Source organism: Rosa rugosa, chromosome 3, assembly GCF_958449725.1.
Source record: "Rosa rugosa chromosome 3, drRosRugo1.1, whole genome shotgun sequence".
Taxonomy (NCBI): domain Eukaryota; kingdom Viridiplantae; phylum Streptophyta; class Magnoliopsida; order Rosales; family Rosaceae; genus Rosa; species Rosa rugosa.
In genome coordinates, this window is record NC_084822.1 from 13,870,482 (window position 1) to 13,892,169 (window position 21,688).

General features: G+C 35.4%; 3 protein-coding genes and 1 long non-coding RNA gene across 10 annotated transcripts; 2 read left to right on the forward strand and 2 right to left on the reverse strand.

The window, feature by feature from the left end:
- Positions 1-1,548: 1,548 nt before the first annotated feature.
- On the reverse strand, positions 1,549-4,690 carry LOC133740259 (uncharacterized). Its single transcript, XR_009861091.1, has 6 exons — positions 4,217-4,690; positions 4,076-4,132; positions 3,245-3,357; positions 2,886-2,954; positions 2,451-2,536; positions 1,549-1,856 (listed from the first exon to the last, which is right to left on the reverse strand). It is a non-coding gene; the product is annotated as an uncharacterized LOC133740259 (long non-coding RNA).
- A 1,539-nt stretch (positions 4,691-6,229) lies between these two features.
- On the forward strand, positions 6,230-8,669 carry LOC133740257 (mitochondrial import receptor subunit TOM6 homolog). Of its 2 annotated transcripts, none has more exons than XM_062168186.1 (2): positions 6,230-6,517; positions 8,445-8,669. In XM_062168186.1, the coding sequence occupies exon 1, from the start codon at positions 6,328-6,330 to the stop codon at positions 6,490-6,492; it is 165 nt and encodes a 54-aa protein (XP_062024170.1). In that variant the 5' UTR covers positions 6,230-6,327; the 3' UTR covers positions 6,493-6,517; positions 8,445-8,669. The 2 variants fall into 2 exon arrangements, with proteins under 2 accessions (XP_062024170.1, XP_062024169.1); XM_062168185.1 differs by having other exon boundaries at positions 6,233-6,517; positions 8,450-8,669.
- Positions 8,670-11,649: 2,980 nt separating this feature from the next.
- Positions 11,650-14,425, reverse strand: LOC133741404 (25.3 kDa vesicle transport protein SEC22-1-like). Of its 6 annotated transcripts, none has more exons than XM_062169313.1 (6): positions 14,152-14,425; positions 13,448-14,071; positions 12,965-13,013; positions 12,699-12,845; positions 12,540-12,565; positions 11,650-11,941 (listed from the first exon to the last, which is right to left on the reverse strand). In XM_062169313.1, the coding sequence occupies exons 2-6, from the start codon at positions 13,586-13,588 to the stop codon at positions 11,894-11,896; spliced, it is 411 nt and encodes a 136-aa protein (XP_062025297.1). In that variant the 5' UTR covers positions 13,589-14,071; positions 14,152-14,425; the 3' UTR covers positions 11,650-11,893. The 6 variants fall into 6 exon arrangements, 2 of the variants coding, with proteins under 2 accessions (XP_062025297.1, XP_062025296.1); XM_062169312.1 differs by having other exon boundaries at positions 13,448-14,083; positions 14,152-14,417; XR_009861886.1 differs by having other exon boundaries at positions 12,540-12,616; positions 12,699-13,013; positions 13,448-14,083; positions 14,152-14,417.
- A 3,778-nt stretch (positions 14,426-18,203) lies between these two features.
- On the forward strand, positions 18,204-20,281 carry LOC133738210 (CASP-like protein 5C1). Its single transcript, XM_062165675.1, has 3 exons — positions 18,204-18,779; positions 19,682-19,814; positions 19,913-20,281. The coding sequence occupies exons 1-3, from the start codon at positions 18,646-18,648 to the stop codon at positions 20,105-20,107; spliced, it is 462 nt and encodes a 153-aa protein (XP_062021659.1). The 5' UTR covers positions 18,204-18,645; the 3' UTR covers positions 20,108-20,281.
- The last annotated feature ends 1,407 nt before the right edge of the window (positions 20,282-21,688 follow it).

Sequence of the window (21,688 nt, forward strand, 5' to 3'; positions counted from 1 at the left end):
ATTAAAAAAAAAAAAAAAAAATTAAACAAACAATTAAACCATGAAACCAAATAAGCAATAATAGACTAATAGAGAAAATATGAAGAGCACAGTCACAGAGACATAAGAAGGAAACAAATCAACTAATCAAGTCGGCATTCGGCAAGTCTTTGGAATCAAAAAAGTCAACAGAGTAAGAGACTCAATACCCAGAAATCAAGAATCACACAGATTCACAGCAGCAACTCGCTCGCCAACTCCAATTCTCCAAAGTCCAAATTAAACAATCTCACGCAGGCATGCAACAGCAAGCCAGCAAGTCAGCCACTGACCTCCATCCAAACGCACAAGCAGGTCTGCCTACAAAACCAGTAATCCACAAACCCAGAAATTTAGAGTAGATTCATGGGATTTCCCCAAATTGAAATTTAAATCTCCATGAAGATGAAAGATAGAGTAATTGTACCTGTGAAGCAGGGATCTCCAAATCAGATTGTGGGTTCACGGCGATTTCCGGCGGCGGTTTGTGGGAGTATTCAATCGTTCACTTCAACTGACCTAGTGAGTAGTGACCTGCTGTGGCCTGTGGGAGACTGGGGGTATGCGATTTCGGATTTCAACAGATACTTTTTTTTTTTTCTTTGGGCTGGTATAGGCTGAAAGGACATATACTTAGGGGTTTTTGGGCCAAAATGTTGTCTAGGCTATAGCCCGTATAGCCTTCCATGTAGTTCCACGCCTGCATTTGCATCGATTTCTATTTAAGAAGTGATGTCTCGAACCCTTCTAGACATCAGTTTCTATAAACTATTGTTTGTTCTATGCCATTTTTACGTGTTGCTGGCACATTATTTTCTTAGGAACGATGTCTGTATCTTTAGGAGTCATCGTTTTTTTTTTTAGCATAGCACATCGTTTTCATTTAAGCAAAACGATGTTCAATGGTTTTATGTAGATCGCTTGCTTTTTCTTGAACCGATGTGTTGTTTCATTGTAGACATCGTTTATTGTTTCTAAAACCAATGTGTTGTTTCTGTTGGGAATGAGAACAAGAAAACAAAGAACTCAAACACAAGAACTGGATTGAATGACTTGATCCTTTATTGAATAACAGTGGCTATTATATAGCCTTACATGAACAAACAGAATAGCTAGAAAACTGCCCACGCCAACAGAAACGTGGTACTTATTAAAGAGTCAAAACAGAAATCCCTAAAGAAAGTGTCAAAGTTGTGAACAACTTCCTAAAGACTAGGGACTTATTCAAACTGAAATTAGAACCTAATCAGCAATGATCCTAATATCTCCAGGAAACCAGAAAACCCTTCAGTTTCATTGTAGACATCGCTTTTGTTTTGTAAAATCGTTGTGCACAGGTTTTGAGTACATTGGTTCTGTGGACACAATTCGATATATTGATAATCATAAAACATCGATTTTCATTTTTATACTGATTTCTAATCTCTCAACTGACTTCGTTTTCCTTGGCATTACTGTTTTGTTATGCTTTTATATACTTCATTTCATTTTGACAAGCATGATGTGATATGTTTGCATCTAGCTGCTGTTGGGAAAAGAAATGCATTTCATAGTCATCCAAAAATTGGGGCTTTCCATTAATTTTCTTTCCAAATTCATAATTCAACATATGTCACAAAACAAAACCCCAAAACCTATAGAGACTAGCCTAGAAACATATGAGCAACAATCTACAAAAGTTCTACACCAAACTTTGCTTCAAAGCAAAAACTAGCCTTACTCAAAAATCATCTTGGTAGTCAAAAGTCCTACATTAAACTCTGTATATAATCTGCCATTTCAATGCGCACCTTGTCAATCTGGTTTTGGCTATATGATTTCCGCGTCTTTACTGTCCACTAGAAATGTATAAACAACATATAAGTCACAATGATTGGGTAAACAAGCTAATATTTAATTAAACCAAAATGTTCTTTGAAATATAATGCATATACCTTGGTTGGGAATGAAAGTGTCTCATCCTATATAATCTCTTTCATGTATCGCATAACATAATCATACAAATGGCCCCTAATGACCCTAATCGACTTTTTTTTGAAGTTTACGCATCTTGAACAAGGGCAAAGAATTCTTTTACGGTTACTAGCATTTTCTTAAGCAAAAATAAAAAAATTCTCAACACCCAATTGGTACTTTAAAGTATCCCTATCTTCATTAATCCAAGATTTATCCATTGCTGAAACATCATGAAAAATTAAATTAATTTAACCAGTCAAAACTGGATAGCAAACCAAAAACTGAAAGTCATCATTTTTAACACTTCATATACAAATTCAAGACTAATTATCAACTTGCCATACAGTTCATGCACAAACTAAAGACTCAAAATCATCACTTCAAACACTTCATACACAAATCATCAACTGAAAATTAGCTAAACACTTCACACAGTTCATAGACAAACCAAAGGGCAGAAGAGTTGGATTGCTAACCTGAACAGTTGGATTTCACTATTAAACACTAGTTTCGCCTTGAAGACCCACTCTTAACCTGCTGCTCCTTCCAAGCAACTTAGTATCTTACAATTTATTGAGATAAGCAACATCAGATTATTGCAATATTAAATTTGAATAGGACTTTACTACAACAACATCAGATTATGGAAAAAAAGAAAGAAAAGTACAAGTGATTTCAGTTCATCCTTTTAATTCAAGTATTTCTCAATATATTACTGAGCATATTTATTCATTATAACAAAATGATTGCTACAAAATACACGGCGGACCATATCTATTATATGATTCGATTTATTATTAGACCATGCAGAATAGTAGTATTTCAATCTGCTAAACTAGTGTTGCACCATAAGTCACACTCTTGCACACTTATTGCACTTACAAAGAAACATTGACGAGTAAAGAGCTTACCAACAAGGCAATAGTTAGGAAGTTTAAGATGCTTCCAATGTTAGATGCTACCCACAACAAAACATAAACCTGAAAAATGAGTGCACAAATCATTAAAACAAACACACATGGGAAAGGGACTATTCTCTTAGACCATCACTCATTAAACCTGAAAAGGATGATGTGCACTTAAACCATATACAAAGCAAATAACAACATTACTGTGCAAAATTGACTTTGCTTGGAAAGTTATAAAACTCAACTAGAACCCAATAGAGCTAATATGATCCCAAGTACAAAGATTTCAGAACCCATTACCTAGTTGTAAGTAACCCAAAATAATAATAATAATAAAGGTTTATGGATTTAATCTTTCTTACCAGTCACAGAAGCAGCCATTGATATTGGTATTGTTTAGAGAGCTGCAAAAAGGGCTTATGCGCAAAGCTTGATTTTGGAGAACTCACTAAATTGAGTAGACCAAGAAGAAAATCTGAGGACCAAACAAGAAGATTGATTTTCAGAAACCAATTTTCAAATTTACAGATAGATGCAAAAATCTAAAACTCCCACGTGCCTATCAATTCTTAGATTATTTCATATGAGTATAGAGAGAAACAATTCAAGATTAAAGGTAAACAGCAAGTACTAAACTGCAAAAGAGAGAAACAGATAATAGAGCTATTAATTACTCATACCACACTAATCCAACCACAATTGTGAACAGAATGATCAAAACAGGCAATGAAGGGTACCTTTTAAAGCTTAATTGCTTATCAAAGAAAGAAAACAACATAGTTTGTAATATTATAGCCTCATAGACCATATAGTATCACATATTTCCCAAAGAATCAAAGTAGCAACTGTGATTTCATTCCAAGAAACAAAATGAACCAGAATGAACACAAAACAGAATGAACTGAAAGTTTAATCAAGCAATCCTAAAAAAATAGAAACTCATTCAATTCCAGTTTATGGGGTTTGCAGCTCAATAAATCTTGTTCACTTTTGCAGTTTACTACTCGCAATTAACTCCAAACTCTTTTCCTCTCCAGTCAACTCCAGACCGTCCAATCTTAAAAGCATAACAAAATCACAGTCCAAGCTCAAGATGACCATACAAATCAGAGAATAAAGCAATTAAAACCAAAATTGCATAGCTCACAATTTCAATTGGTACAAAGATTGGAAGGAAGCAAGAGAGAACATACCCAAGATGGACTTGACTTTCTCCACAAATTCACCGTTCTTGAAGCCACCCACAAACTCTAAACAAAAACAATCATACTTCAACAATTGAAAACATCGAAGGGCGAAAAAGAAAAAGAGGGGCTGGGTTTAGAAATTCATACACCGATCGGAGATGAGAAGCTGCGATGAGAAGCCACTCGCGCTGAATCGCCGCCGCTCTCTTGCAGTTGCCGAGCTTCAATTCGAGAAAGTAAGACGCAATGGCGTCGTCGTCCCAGGCGTCGTCGTAGTGGAGGCTCGTGAGATAAAGGACTGGACGAAGTCGATGCCGAAGAAGCCAAGGAGGTAGATGAAGGAGGCAATGAGGGTAACAATGGTGGCGACTTTGAGTGACGAGGAAGATGAGGAGCTCGAGTTTAGGAGGAGCTTGAGACTGAGCTAGTGAGCTTAGGGTTTCGATCTGTTCCAGTTTTGGGATCGGGCGCTATTTTTGTCTAATTGTGAAAGTTTTAAGTTTTAGTACCCGCTTCCTCAATTCACTTAAAACACTCAGCGCTTTCACTAAAATCAGGTTCCCACAAATTTTCAAACGAAACTTTTAACACCGGTCATTTTAGGAACCGATGTTAATGATTCACATTTAAACTAGTTTCTTTCGAAAACGATGTTAGCTTGATTTTTTACATCGTGTGCAAGTCTAACCGATTTAAATTATGTAATGTCTATTAACATAATTCTAGTAGTGGTTCAAGAAGGGCTTTGTGATAGTTTCCTTCACAAAATAACCCTCAACATTGAGTTAAGAAAATAATATCATCACTTAATTTAGCAATGTACCATTTTTTGATTCACATAAGGCCCCATTGAAAATCGCAAACTGCTGCTGCCTGAGAGATCCGCAACAAATTAAATAAATAAATGATAAAAACATGAGATATTGTACCATTAGGGTATAGTTTGTTACAATTTGATAAAGAAATTTCAACATCCATATTACCCATCCATTGGAATTTGGTCTAGTTGCATAAGTTTCACTTTTGTTAGTGAGCGGTTTCAACTCCAACTCATGGTATGTAAACATTATAAATTGTACCACTAGGGTATGAATTTAGTTTCTTACAATTCGAAAAATAAATCTCAACATAAATATTACACCTCCTAAAGTAGAATTTGGTCCGATTGCTTAAGTCTCTTTTTTGTAGTTGAGAAGTTTCGAGCCCAACCTTTATTACATAAACTGTCAAATTTATTAACTAAAATGTCAAGCTTCTCTCATGTACCATTTTGAAGAAAAGTACTAACCGACTAGGTTGGGTGATTAGCAACATAAAACATATATATAAAAAAATGTGCTCTCCTTTCAAAAAAAAAAAGGTACTCTTAATTTTCTTTTTGAAAAGCAAATCACATCAAAAAGCAGATTTTCTTGAGATCATTTAACATACCTCGATCAAAGTATAACAACGAAAATGACAAAAGAAGAAAACTAATTACACCAGTACTATTTTGAGACAATGACCTACACTTGCAAAATGGTCAACAACCATATTTGCCTCATAAAAAATATGAGTGAAAGAAATATTGAGAAAGTTATAATAAAGATAATAGATGTTTGATATATAGTGGAGCCTCGCTAAGACACCTATTTGGGATCCGGAACGGCTTTCGTTTCGGTGCCTACCTTTGTACTTTTTATGGGATCAATACCCGCGAGGAATTGTAGGGATTATTAGTCTGAGGCTGTTAGCGAGTCTACTACTAGATTCTGAGGAAAAATTTTATTGTCAGTTTCTGATTAGTTTACTCCCTCCTAAGCTTCACTTAATAGGTAGAGTGGTATTGCGTTTAGCGGTGTTTCTTTCTTACGACCTCACTAGGGCAAGTCATTGTGTAATATTGTTTTTTCATATTAAATAAAAATGTCCGACCTACTAAGAGACACCTTATCTGTACATTGATCATCTTGATTAACAATAAAAATTATGGTTATATCACTTGTAAACAATAAAAATTATTTACTCTTATTTACTTTGCTCTGTCATTTTTTGTTATTGAGAAGTATCTTGTTTAAAAATGAAAAAGATTCTATAAAAAAATGAAAATAATAATGTATCCTCAAACGTGTAGAGTTGCACTGACCGCACGTGTCCCGGTACCCTATTAACTCCTCCTCCAAACCGATAAACCCCAATACAAATTGGCGGAGCAACAGAACTAGGGTTTTTAAGTTCCCATCGTCACTCTCCGATCAACAACTTTCAGAGCAATCAAAATGTTTCCAGGCATGTTTATGAAGAAGCCCGACAAGAAGGAGGCTCTGAAGCAGCTCAAGGTCCACGTCGGCTTGTTCGGAGCTTGGGTCGTCGCGATCCGAGTCACTCCTTACCTTCTTCACGCTCTTTGTGGCGAGAAGGAGGAGCTCAAGCTCGCGATTTGATCCGCTTCCTCGTTCTTACTGTGAGGTAATAATTAACCAGATCTTATTTACTCTTATTTACTTTTCTCTGTTAAGTTCTATTTGGTGGAAGTTGTATTGATGTTAGTGCTTAGAAATTTGTGAATTGAACGGGTAATTGAAATTCAAGGTTGTTTAGTTTTTAAGATGAAAGGCGTGTTTGGCAGATTAAATTGTTTAGGGGTTTTTATTGGGTATGTTGATATGGTACTAAAGAGAAGATGGTGAAAGGAATAACGGTGCTTTGGATATAGGTTGGAGTAAGGGGAAAGGGATTAATGTGCTCGGTATTGTTTTGATGATGCTTGAGCCTGGCAGAGTGGGACTTTTACTCTTTTCGGCAATTGGTTGTGTTTATTATTGAAACTAGTTCACTGTACTTGGGACATTGTCTATGGATAGATAGGTTCTTGTTGTATCAGATTGGTTCTACTGGTTGTTTTGGTTACTTGGGGTGAGAGAAGCAGAAGTTTTTTTATTATTGAGGTTCAGATGGTGAAGTGGTTTATCTGCCAGCGTTGAATATTTTTTTTTTTTTCTAGGATGTAAAGAATTTGGTAGGTTTTGTTTTGTTTATTTTTTTCTGATTTGTAGAGTTCTTTTTCGGATGAGTCAGTATAGGCATATGCATATGTTCTGAAGTTGGATTAGAAATAATCTTAAATTATGAAGATGAGAACACTGTCTGAACTTTTAAAATAAGAGAGGGAGAGGGCTATAGTGGTTGGTTTGATAAGAAGGCTATTTTTGCCTTCAATGCTTTGACGCATATTGCCACTTAAATTCATAGTATATAAGTTTTAATCTGCAGATATATACTGTAATGATTCCAAAATTAACGTGATGCATAATTGCATATTCATTATGGATTCAGAATTTGAACTTTTGAGACTCTTTGCTTTTGGTGATAGACAAATGGTGAATGGATGTCAATGTATGTCAATTTCATAAAAAACTATCTTGGGTTATTACTTATTTTATTGATTCTTGTATCACTTGCTGTGGAAGTAGTAACTTGTTTTTAGCACACTGGCTTTCCCCTTCATGGGAGAATTGTTTCTCATGAACAAATAAATTTGACAATCTTTTTTTTTTGTCATTTTGTTTTATTGGTTTTTATTACTAAATTAGATGCTTTTTGACATTTTTTGAGTTGTGTTGTCTTCTCTCTTTGTTTGTGCATTTGTTTTCTCATTCATTTCAAAGAAAATTAAGCCTGGTGTTTATCAAGTCTCTCCTTCAAGAAGAAGATTAGGATTGCCAAACAGGGTAGCTTGGATTGGAACCAAGAGTTTATAGACAGATCAGGATTGGAAGCGTAACTATGTCAGATGTTGGGATTGGATTTTTGTAGTTAGTATCAGATTTGATATGATGGAAATGAACTTGCACACGCCTTATAGAGTTTTCAACTTTTCATTGTATATTGGTTAAATCATCCAATACACCAACATTACAGTTGTAGCTTGGTTAATCCTTTTCCTGATCTGAATCACCTGGCTAATCATAATTGCATGACATGAAGCATGAGTGTGCAATTTATCTTTGCATTGACTTTTGTCTGGCTACTTTTTATAGATGTAAGATTAATGCTAGTATGGTGATGGTGGCTGTATGCCTGTACATGTGTTATGGGCGTGCTATTTTTAAGAAAAGTGATGCTACTCTAAACTAGTTCTTGAGAAATTAAGTTGGCTGTGTTCGAGTTTTGGTTGTATGCCTGTACAAAAGTGGTTGTTTTTGTCAATCTTCTCTCAAGAAAAGCGAATTACTAATTTCTGTTTGTTCATTATTTAATGACGATCACAACAATTTCAATCTCGATACGAGACTCACTTGATGAAATAGCGTGTTACGGGATATGCTCTTCTTTAACTAATTGTTGGTTTATCTCTTATCTGTAATACATTCCTCATGCTTTTCTCTTTTGATAGTGCAGTGCGAGTATGGGAGTAGAGGAACTGACTTCAGAGGAAGATGAATTGTTCAGAACTTTGACCTAGTTTCTTTTTGACGTTTTGTCCTGGAAAATTTATGAGACCAGTATTAGGTTATGTTGCTATAGCTTTTCATATTATGGGAGATACTTGTTTATTGTATGATGTTTAATATACTTTTGGCTTGGTCAACTTTAATGCAAGGGTGACTTACAATTTATATGGTGGATGGTGCCCATTTATTTTGATAATCTTGATTTCGTTTGTGGTTTGAGGAGTCTGCAGCCAAAAGCCAATTTGGCGTCTGGTTATGACTGGAAATGAAATGAACTATCATGCTTCATCGTTACATGTGGCATATAAACATCCAAATCTGCCTAATATCTGTTGTGTTTGTTTTGGTGAATGAATAAGTTTATTACCTGCCTAGAAGGGGTTCAGCCAGGTGAATGAGTGCTTGTTCTCTGGTTTCCATAGGGCAGCATCCGTTCCTGCGTGGTGGATGGAGCTTTGAAATTGTAGTAGAAATGTGCTGTATATGGTAACTTAATAGTGTTGTGAGTGTTGCTTCTTTCACTCCATATCCAAGGTCAGAGGTACCGGGGAAAAACCACTCTTACCAAATATCTGATTACAGTGAGTGCTGTAATTGATAAGAGGACCAAATTGAGAACAATGTTGGGCAAAGAATGAAGCCCGAGGAAGGTACCCCAAAAACAACGGGCTGGTTTTCAACAAAGGCCACCATTATTATTTGGGGTCACTCCGCCCTAAAAATAGGTTGAGCCCCTTCTTTTTCCAGTTGGTCGTTACTCGTTAGTTAAACATCTCATTCACCATTAATATGATTTCTTCAAATGGAGGATGCAAAATTCTTCTTTGCACTAATAGTCAATTTTTGCCGAACATCTATTAGGTGATTTTAGCATTTGATGTTTGCAGTCAACTTTTTCTTAAACTAAAAGTGTACTTGATGTTATTCAGCCGTCTATTCATGTTGGTGCAAGTGCATGTTGGATTGTTGGTGCTCTGAATTTCAATATATGGTAGTTGTGGTTTTTAAGCCATCTCCCATGGAAGAGTGCAATAAAATATTCAATCTCTACTACTATAAATGAATTCACTTTTTTAGTGTAAAACGTCATTTTAAGTAAGATGATAAGAACTTAAAATAAAATTATCCAAAGGGGTATAATGGAAAAATAAAAATAAAAAGCAGAAAAAACATATATATGAAAAAATTGAAAAGTTCATTTTTCGATAACAAGACATGCATTGCAAGGGTATGAGGCTAGTCTTGGAAAATACAACCTCAGTTGTCACATGAACTGTGAGTTTTATGTGTAGACTAGAAAAAATTTGTGACTGAAAAGTCGCATACTTTAAATCCATGTTTGTGTGTGCATGTAACTTTGCCAAGTGCCTTCTTTTTAATTTTGCTACGGTTGCATCTAAAGTTTTAAATATAAAACATAGTTTGGCTTGGTCAACTTTAATGCAAGGGTCACATACAATTTATATGGTGGATGGTGCCCATTTATTTTGATAATCTTGATTTCGTTTGTGGTTTGAGGATTCTGCAGCCAAAAGCCAATTTGGCTTCTGGTTATGACTGGAAATGAAATGAACTATCATGCTTCATCGTTACATGTGGCATGTAAACATCCAAATCTGCCTAATATCTGTTGTGTTTGTTTTGGTGAATGAATAAGTTTATTACCTGCCTAGAAGGGGTTCAGCCAGGTGAATGAGTGCTTGTTCTCTGGTTTCCAGAGGGCAGCATCTGTTCCTGCGTGGTGGATGGAGCTTTGAAATTGCAGTAGGAATGTGCTGTATATGATAACTTGATAGTGTTGTGAGTGTTGCTTCTTTCACTCCATATATATCCAAGGTCAGACGTACTGGGGAAAAACCACTCTTACCAAATATCTGATTACAATGAGTGCCATAATTGATAAAAGGACCAAATTGAGAACAATGTTGGGCAAAGAATGAAGCCTAAGGTACCCCAAAAACAAGGGGCTGGTTTTCAACAAAGGCCACCATTATTATTTGGGGTCACTCCGCCCTAAAAATAGGTTGAGCCCTTCTTTTTCCACTTGGTCGTTACTCGTTAGTTAAACATCTCATTCACCATTAATATGATTTCTTCAAATGGAGGATGCAAAATTCTTCTTTGCACTACTAGTGCAATTGGCCGAACATCTATTAGGTGATTTTAGCATTTCATTTTTGTAGTCAATCTTTTCTTAAACCAAAAAGTGTACTTGATGTTATTCAGCAGTCTATTCATGTTAGCGCAAGTGCATGCTGGTGCTCTAAATTTCAATATACGGTAGTTGTGGTTTAAGCCATCTCCCATGGAAGAGTGCAATAAAATATTCTATCTCTACTACTATAAATGAATTCACTTTTTTATTGTAAAATGTCATTTTAAGTAAGATGATAAGAACTTAAATAAAATTATCCAAAGGGGCATAATGGAAAAATAAAAATAAAAAACAGAAAAAACATATATACGAAAAAATTGAAAAGTTCATTGTTCGATAACAAGACATGCATTGCAAGGTTCACTACAACAGAAAAGCTAATTTGCGAGGAACAACTTCCTCGCTGAAAATCGAGATTTCCTCGCCATAGTGTTTTGACGAGGAAAATATTTTGGTCGTCAGTTCCTCGTAGTAGGCTCGTCAAGAAAAGTTTCTACGAGGAAACTACTATTTCCTCGCCAAACTCTTTTCTCGATGAAAATACTTTTTTCTCGCCATTATACTTTAGCTAGAACTTTTTTTCTCGCCAAAACTCATACTTTTTCCTCACTGAAAAATTTTGAGGGCCAATGTTAAATATATTTCCCGATGAAATAGATTTTATCGCTAAACTATTATTTCCTCGCTAATGATAAGTAATAATATAGAAATTATAAATAATAAAAAATTTAAATACACTTTTTGGAACAAAAATATTTTCGTCGTTATAGATAGATAGCTTTGGGTGATGAAGTTTTTCCTCGCTATAAGCTATCTTCAACGAGGAAATTTTATTTCCCTTGTACTGTGTATGCTTATAGCGAGGAAACCATTCCTCCCTAATTGTACTCAATGACGAGGAACTTTACTTTTGTCATTGTAGGTTCTCTTGTCCATAATGAGAAAATTCATTTTTATTGCAATTGTTTGGTTATGGCGAGAAATAAGATGAGTAGACAAAAGAAATATATACTAAAATTAAAAGTAATAACTCAAAGTATTCCCTTACAATAAGTACTAATTCAAAGTAGTTATATCAATACTATATACTAATTCAAAAGAGTTTAGGGATCCTCCTCAATTTTGTTTTTGGCATCCTCCTGATCACTTCCCTAAATCTTGGAATCTCTTCTTCCCTTGCACTTGGAACTAGTCACTAGAAATGAAAGTCCTCTTTTAGAGATTTTGTAGAGAGCTTTAGCACCTGCAGAGCATGGCAACAGGAGCCCACTTACGGATCAGAGCCTGCAATTAAGATGTGAAGATGAATTAAATTTTAGCCACACATACGACTCCATATGAACTATACATATGACCCAAATGCTTGACAAAAACATCTCACTCTGAAGTGCTCATAGCAGATTGGAGAAATTTTCCTCATTGAAACAAATACAGCTATGAAAGAGACTAAATTGTACAAAAAACAAGAAAGCTGCAGAAATTAAAGAAGAGCAATAATAAATAAAGACAACCCTAAATAAGCTTAGCAATAGCAAAAGCATACATCACCACCATCAGGCACAAGTGATAAATATTGTGAACCCCCACAAGCACAGAAGGTTGTTTCAGTAGATAAAGAAAATTCCACTGTCATGTAATGCCTCATCTACCAGTATGCCACCATAAAACACTAAAACCGTACAAATGATTTGGTATTGAAACAAACAGTATAGTACTGGAGAGCTTGCATGCAACATTGTTCATACAAGTACCATGGGAATCATATTAATTAAACATAACGATCCAGAGCAATTCCAATCTATAATTTTGATGTCACCAAGGAAATGGTATAGACTACTTTGTATCATATACAAATCAAATAAGACTAATCTGTAACACTAACCTGTTGATTCAAGTCTCTCGCCTTATCTGCATATGCACGAGACTTTGATGTTAAACGATTAGACATTTGGTTGACCTCTACAAAATTCAAATTTGGGAGCTATTTTATCACTTATACAGAAGCCAAAACCTTCCCTTTAGAAGCAAACAGAAAACTTACAGTCCAACTTTTCACCGACGCCAAGAACTTCCTGAACATTGCAAGTCATTATTTGGTGGACTTCATAGAGTTCATTATTCAACTTTGAAATAGTCCGCTGAGTACAAGTGTCCTGGTACAATTTCTTGGTTCTCTGTATGAATGTATCTTTTAAACATAAAAAGTAAAAGGAAATCAAACTCAGAAAAAGAAGCACCAAAACATAAAGCAAAATTACATAATTTCACATAAATATGAAAGAGTTCAAGTTATGGCAGTAAACCTACCAAATTTAATAAAAGCATATATGGTCTTGCAGGTGCTAAAACTCCCTACCTAATGATTAAGAAGGTCATGAGATTAGCTATCGAAACTTTCAATAGCAAAAGAGTGCGTTATACTCCATATGGTGGATCAAAAAGGCTGTTTTTGAAATTTGTTTTTATGTATTAATGTAATCTGAGAACTAGGACCTTTTAGTACTTCTTTACTCTATTATCCTTGTTAGAAGGAGTTTTAGACCCCCACAAATTACTCTATGGAGTTAAAATAAACAAAAACAAAGCATTGTAAAGTGGAATTGGCTAATGTGTTAGCAATGTCCAGAGCTTGTCATTATGAAGGAACCTGTCACAGAGAGAATCAATCCAAAAACACACAATGATTCAAACAACACTTGCACTTAACACCGTAAAATTCATGCTCCGACCCTAATCTTGCAAAGTAAACAGGCAAATATTAAATTTTCAGTAGCAAAAGTTGGTACTTACTGAAAGCCTGACGAAATTATTAACTTGCAGCGTCATACATCCATTGATCACATATCCATACACAGAAAAGAAAAGAAAACCAGTATTATTTGGTATTGAAATACAGAACATAAACATCATTGAACTGAATTGAAAGCTCATCGAGAAAGGGACGTACCTGGCTAATTGAATCGAGGCAAGATTTGGTGGCAATTACTGAAGCCATGTTTGGTAAATGTTATAGGCAAAACTGCAGCTAATTGAATCGAGGCATATCTTTGCCTCCCTCCCTATTTCAATTCAAGACGAAAAACAAAGACAAAAAGAGACAAAAAACTCCAACCCAATTACAATTCACCAAACACTTCTCTCTTTCTCACTCACAACTCAACATTGCCATAAGCCGCAAACCAGACAATCCAAAGCCCACTTGATTCGAAAGCCATTAAAGCACAAGAACAGAGCAAGTACCCACCTTTTTGCTGTTAATCAAAAACCCAAAAAGGAGGAGCAATCTTTAAACCCCAGGAGAGTCATGAGCGTATGGTGTAGGGTGTATCGTAATCGACGCCATGATCAACACTGCCAACCGCTTCGTCGTCGACCAACAACAACGCCCCGTCACAACCCTTCAAGCCTTCATATCTTTATCCTTGTCTGTAAGATTGAATTGGCTGTTATACTGTATAGAGAACCTAATAAAACAGTTGAAGTTACAGACATACCTGAAGGGAGGGACTGAAGTGAAGCCAAACTCTCAATACCAGATCGGTTCTCCAGTGATAGAGCAAACCCAACGAAAAATTGAAGGAAGCCTCTGTTTTGGTTGATTGAGATCTCCCCGATCGCCATCAGGAAGCCTATTGATCACCCATGCAGTCCAGTTTTTCAGTTTGCCCCCAAACCCCAGCCGAGCACTCAGACCCATTTCTTCTGTTCTTTAGGGTTTTTTTGTCGTGTTACTCTTCTGACTGATTTTTTATTTTTATCTTTGGGCGCATTTTTGTTGTTATATTGCCGCATTCAAGTCCCGCTTTTTATTTTTATGTTTTCGAAACCCGCCTTCTCTAATTCTTTTTCTTACCTCAACAATATAAAGTTTAGATTTAGGGTTTAGGGATTAGGGATTAGGGTTTAGGGTTTAGAGTTTAGGGATTAGGGGTTAGGTTTTAAGGCTAATGTTATGATAATGGCTAACTAAATGATTATTTTGAAAAAGGTTTTGCATATACAATCTATGTATGAAGATCTAAATATTTTTCATAGACAATCTATGTATAAAGATCTAAAGTTTGAAGGGTTAGATTGTCAAAATTAAATTGCATAGTGTGTAGCGTCTAGAGTACGACCCCCTATGCAATCATATTTCTACAATCCAAACCATTCGACTTGTAAGACACCACTCATTGATCATCTATGCAAAATTTAAACTCAATCGGGAACCAATTAACTATTTATGATCATGATGATAATAACGGTTAATACTGAACAAAGTGTGTTCGATTAGTTATTTCTTCCAAGGTCAACACCTTAATGAAATATGAGGTGTCCTAAAAATAAATCAGTTTGGATCTTCAAATCATAATGGTCCCATATGCAATTTCTTAACATGTGAAGATGTCATGTATACAAAGTGGACGCAAGATTAATGACAAAGAAACGGATCGAGAATATAAGTCATATATATATATATATATATATATATATATATATATATATATATATATATATATATATATCCCTTCTAGTGAGAGATTTCTTTTTTGGCTTTTTTAAGGGATCGCTCACTAGAAGGGCCTAAAAACTGAACGGTCGAGATGTCGAAATGTGATAAAAAAAAGTGAGTCTAATAAGCAATCCCTTAAAATGGTAAAAAAAAAAAAAATCCCTTAGTTGAAGGGCCCTCTATCTATTTGTGTGTGTGTGTGTGGATATATATTTATGTACACGTATACATATACATTCAAGTAGTATAGAGATGAACTTGAATTAAATTAACTAACCAAGCAATCATTCCTAGTAGTCCTCTGATTATAGAGAGGTCAGGTGCAAGAGTCAATTGAGACATTCAGAAGAGAAAGTGTTGTTTAAAGAATTACGACTATTGTATTTATTTTAAAATATTTTGAAAAAAATCTGAAAAATGATAATTGTCAGGACTCGACCTCTGGACAGAAATAACCTTAGAAGATTTGAAAATTAATTAAATTAGGAGGGCAATTATGATAATTACAAAAACTATTTTTATTAAGAAAATTAAATAGAAAAGATCCCACAACCAACTTTTCTCTCCTAATCTTTTCTGCAATAACTATTTTTTTTGTCTTTTTTTTTCTCAAAAAAAAAAAACTTTTATACATGCAGAGTACTTTGTAAACACACAGACTTTTAGCGAGGAAATCATATTTTTGTCACCATTGAATTTGGCGGATTTTACATAATTTTTCGCCAAACTAACAACGACAAAATCGTTATTTCCTCGCTAATTGCTTCTTTTGACGAGTAAATAGTTCCTCGTAAAACACAGACTTTTAGCGAGGAAACCGTACTTTTGTCGCCATTGAGTTTGGCTGGTTTTACATAATTTTCCTCCAAAAAAATAACGACGAAATCGTTATTTCCTCGCTAATTGCTTCTTTTGGCGAGAAAATAGTTCCTCGTAAAACACAGACTTTTAGCGACGAAACCATACTTTTTGTCGCCATTGAATTTGGCGGGTTTTACATAATTTTCCACCAAACAAATAACGACGAAATCATTATTTCCTCGCTAATTGCTTCTTTTAATGAGGAAATAGTTCCTCGTAAAACACAAACTTTTAGCGAGGAAACCATATTTTTGTCGCCATTGAATCTGGCGGGTTTTATATAATTTTCCGCCAAACAAATGACGACGAAATCGTTATTTCCTCGCCTATTGCTTCTTTTGACGAGGAAATAGTTCCTCATAAAACACGAACTTTTAGCGAAGAAACCATAGTTTTGTCGCCATTGAATTTGGCGGGTTTTACATAATTTTCTGCCAAACTAATAACGACAAAATCATTATTTCTTCGTTGAATATCGTTTTCGCGATGAAAAAATTCCTCACCCAAGTCTCATATTTCCTCGCTAATAACATGATGATTTTGGAGACCAAACTATGGTAACTTTTAGTGATGAACCGAAATCTTCGTCGTAGAAAGTGGTGTATAGTGAGGAAAATATGTTTCTCGCTGAAAATCTAATGACATTTAGTGAGGAATCAAAATATTCCTCGTAAAAAGTGACATTTACTGAGGAAAATAAATTTCTCGCAAAAAACTTGGTCGCTAAAAAGACTTTTTGTTGTAGTGGTTATGAGGCTAGTCTTGGAAAATACAACCTCATTTTTTTTTTTTGGTATTTAAAGAGGATAAAAGGATTTCACTCCTACCCTCATGTGACTCGAACCCATGATCTGGATCTTAGGTAGTGGGTGCTCTAACCACTGGTCTTGGAAAATATAACCTCAGTTGTCACATGAACTGTGAGTTTTATGTGTAGACTATAGAAAATTTGTGACTGAAAAGTCGCATACTTTAAATCCATGTTTGTGTGTGCATGTAACTTTGCCAAGTGCCTTTTTTTTAATTTTGCTACGGTTGCATCTAAAGTTTTAAATATAAAACATAGTTTCTGCAATCTAAAACTGAATCAGCAAAGTTTTATTTTACCAATTAAAAATGATATTTATCTCGATGAAATGAGCGGAATAACTATCGCAATTCTAAGAATATATATGTCGACTAAAATGTTCAAACTTTTACTAAGCAACTTGCAATTGAAGATGCCCTAAGCATCTTAACACAGAATAGGATTATGCATCCTCAACATCATCCGCAAAAATTCGTATGCAATAGTTCAACACCCAAACCAAGTCATTGGCCATTTCTGGTTTCACCACCTGTTAATTCCCACTAACTAGGGACTATCTAATGGTATGACACGTGTCAAACCCAGAACCCTCCTTGTAAAGCAATGGCTTACCTTTGCTCTACCTTTGTTCTCTTCTTGTGGTCATTTATGCATTATTTTTACATGGAAATTATTCTATGCACCGACGGTGCAAGTGATCCAACCCTTATAAATCTCATTTTTATAAATATAAATGGTTTGTTTCATGTCTAATCTCTTCTGTAAAGTATACTTGATAAAGCCAACCCAGCAGCCCCACCCTCACGTTGCCCCCACTCAAAAGATTAAGAAAAAACCAAAATTATTAATGAACCCAAAAAGGCAACCAAGTATTGACTACTATTGAGTATTCATATAAGATCACAATGGAAATGAGACGAGAAAAATTCATACATTTCATCCCTACTTTTTTATTTTTTATTTGGTAATCCTACATTTATTGTCGGATGTCGTAAAAATTAGAACATACCACTAATGTTGAGTAATTTTTTTTTTAAAAATCTCGTACCGGTTACATAACTTGAATAGTTAAATTGAAAATTTAATGCTCAACAATCGATATCAAAGTTAAGTATTTATGAACGAGTTAAGAAGTCAATATCACTCTCGTTTAGTGGAAATGCATATCTCATGATATCACACTTACACAGTTACACTGGTCCATGGTGGTCAATTTCTTGAAAAAGCTTTACATGGCAGCCAGACTTGAATTATCAATGTCCAACATTAATTTTGATAAACAGTTTCTGTTCCTATACATGTAAGCCTCCATAAAAATCAATTTCTTAAAACAGTAATGGACAAAAACTACAGGGTATAAAAGGAGGTTAGAAGCAGAGTGCTTAATCTGTGTAGCCCCAACTGTGTCTCCAATCAGTTTCATCCATTGACACCTTGCCAGCAAAAACAAAGCAGAGGCCAAGTGTCAAATCCCATCATAATTAAAGCAACATCATCATTTTCCAAATCAGCCTTTAATACCAAGCAAGCGCTTTTCACGACTCCAAATTGCATGAAGGCCAACCCTCAAGTTTTCCAGAACCCCCTAAACAATCTTCTCTTTCCTTTGCTCGAGGATTCAGGATAGAAACACAGTTACACAGATCTTAGGAATTGTGGGTTTTATCTGTAATTGGTGATAGAGTTGTGTATAGTTCAAAAAACTAGTGTTGATGACAAGTTTGGGGATGAGATTGTTGAGAACTGAAGGGTTAAGATGAACCTTCAAAAGGGAAAAGGCAAACCCAGAAAGAGTGGAAGTTGTAGAAGACATGCAACAGAGCCATGGATCATGAGGTACCTGGCTCAGTGGGAACCAGTGCCAGCTTCTCTTTGAGATTGGGTCAGGCTATTTTTTCCTCTGCTTCACTTCTCTTCATGTCTTTGGGGGTTGAGTTCTACAGCTACACTGCTTTCTGGTATTTTTTTAAATTATCTCATACTGACTTGCCTCATTCTGTATTGGGTTTCTACTTGTTGGAGTTTTAGATTTGGGGTTTGGTTGGAAATGGTGGAGCCAAAAGCTGTAGATCTCTGGAGCTTTGAATGATTGATTTTGTTCTATTAATGTGAAATTGAAGTTACTTATTCTGCGGTCTAACTTGGTTTTATAATTCAAACTGGAAATTAGATAGGTATGATTGAATTCCCTTTGCTCCTTTAGTCAGTAGACCCTGACTGGCTTTAATAGTTAAAGCAAACTGGTTGTATTCTTTCATTTGGGTTGGTTAAAGTTTTCTCATGAATGCAGAATCAAAGTTGCTTACAGTTGTGGTACAATAATGAAACTTAATTCTATGGATTTAACTGCGGCAAATAGATTGATTCTTGTTCAGCTATAGTGTATTCGTATTAAAGCTACAATATTTAGGCTCAAACTGACTGCAATGGGGAGCTGTAGTTTGGAACTGCTTCTTTTCCTAGTTCTTGTTTGATCAATCTTGCTTGTGTTAGGATTTCATGTCCAACATGAATATTCCCGTAGTCCAATAGTAGTTTTCGTATATACACAAGTAATTATTTAGTGTATGAACTGGCTAATGCTGGAAAATTAAAAATTGAGAATACAGATTGAACTATCAAGTCTGGTTGGAGAATTTCTACAATCAGAAAAAATGCAGGACAACCAAAATTGGTCAATAACTGTGGAACATTGTTCAACTCAATTTCAGTTTTTATTTAGACAATGTAAAGCAATATACAACCTTCAGTAGTTAAAGGAACCTTTAATGCAAACTAATAAGAATGTGGGATATGATCTGTTGTTTTGTTGCCCTCGTGCACTATGTTGAATATTCCCCCTACTATTTTCACATGACAGCTACCTGGTCACAGTCATGGGTCTGGTTATACCATGGAGTTTCACATTGGCAATGGTTGATGGTTACTCTGTTCTTGTTAAATGTCCCCTTCGTCAGCCTGGAATACTGCTGATCATTGTTGTAGGAGATTGGGTAAGAATAAACACCATTCTGATATAGGTACATATACATCCATGTAAAGCAATTCATGATAACTACTTGTGTCATTGATTCAACATATTTCTTCACAGATCCTATCAATTCTTACTCTGGGTGCAGCATGCTCAACAGCTAGTGTTGTGGACGTCCTGCTCCACGCAGGTGGTCCATATTGCCCTCCAAAGTTTTGCAGCAGGTACAAGATATCTGCTGCTATGGCTTTCATGACATGGTTTCTCTCGTTGGCTTCATCTCTTTTCAATCTCTGGTTACTTCCCTCCTTGTGATTCTTATATGCACATAGCTCATTCTCCTATTGGTTTAATGCAGAAACTGTAATCCATTTGAAAGTATTCAGTCTTTTGGAAAATGTAGATTTGTACTTCTGCAGTGTTCAAATCATAAACAGATAATTGTAAATAAAGTTTCTATCCTTTAAGAAAGCTGGACCCTTTTGATGATCTTCAGTTTCATTTTTCACACCAAAAAGCAAACGCTAGCTAGCTTTTGACAACTTCAAAACTTTAATATGCATTTGAGTATTTGAAAAATGTTTACTATTGCTCAATGTTAACCATTGTATGAACCTCTACACATGCCAAGTAATTTCATTAATATTAATACTGTGCGATTTGATACTGTACAGGTTGATACTTTGGTTGATGTTTTCTACATCTTTTTGTCTTTATAAACAGTTTGAAAGTAGCTCAGGTTGATTTACTATGAACTGAACCAGACTCCACATATCCGAAGTTCAATTTATGTGCCTAGCTCATGGTTAAACTAGTTATGAGCTCGAAGTTTCCAACTGAGACGACTTTTCTGTTTTGGTGCTGACTCTTTAGTTTCTAATACAGGATCTAACACATCCCAATCTAGAAATTAGTTTGCTGTCTTGGCATTTCCCAATACCTAAAACTTGCTTGAACTGCTTTTTAGAACTCAAAATTGTTGGCAGGGTCATATCTTCCGCACTGTCTGTTATCATTTTATCAGACTATCAATTTTAAGAAAAAATGTGGCGATCTGAAGGTACAGACCATGGTCAATGGCTAGAGTGCCTCCTCTCTCACCTTGCTCAATAATAGCGCCTAGTGTCTAGTGCAATTTTGAATAACTATTGGAAAACATATATATAAGAAAGAGTCTTGTAACAAAAAAAAAAAAAAAAAAAACATAGAGGAAAGAGTCTGAATATGTAGTGCATCAGTAAAGGCACAGCAATCATGCCAATACACCATACGTATAGCACCCATTACGATTTAATTATTCATAAAAAAACCAAACATTCTCAAGAGAAAATATTATATTCTTGAAATGAATAAACTCCAACATAAATCATGTCCAATTAGAAAGTTCAACTGAGTCTAACTAGAACTTACCTTTCTTGATTCAATTCTCATCAATTCCTAACAAACAAAACCCAAAACTAGTGCAGATTCTTGAGAGCTTGTGCACTGTAAATTTAACAAATTGTTATTTTATTTTCTTATTTTTATCCATCATTCTTTACCATCCGCTGCAATCTTAACAAGACACATACTTATCCAAGCTTAACAAGTGGTTGCGGTGCGTTTTACGCGCCGCCACTTCCGACCTTGAATTGGGTCACAATACCTATGCCAATTTGTTCATTACAACGACCCCAACCATTTTTAAAACTACAACAAAGGCAGAATTGAAACCATTTGGCCATAATTTACCTCAAAAGCAAACGAGGTCCGATTTCTTCAATGCTTCGATTCTCGCTTCTCCGATCAAATCTAGTTATAAGGCTTGTATTGGGATGATCAGCGGAGCATGGGCTTCAAAACCCAAGTGGTGGCGTCGCCAGAGGTAGCTGGAATTGGAAGTTCTGGCCAGGTTGG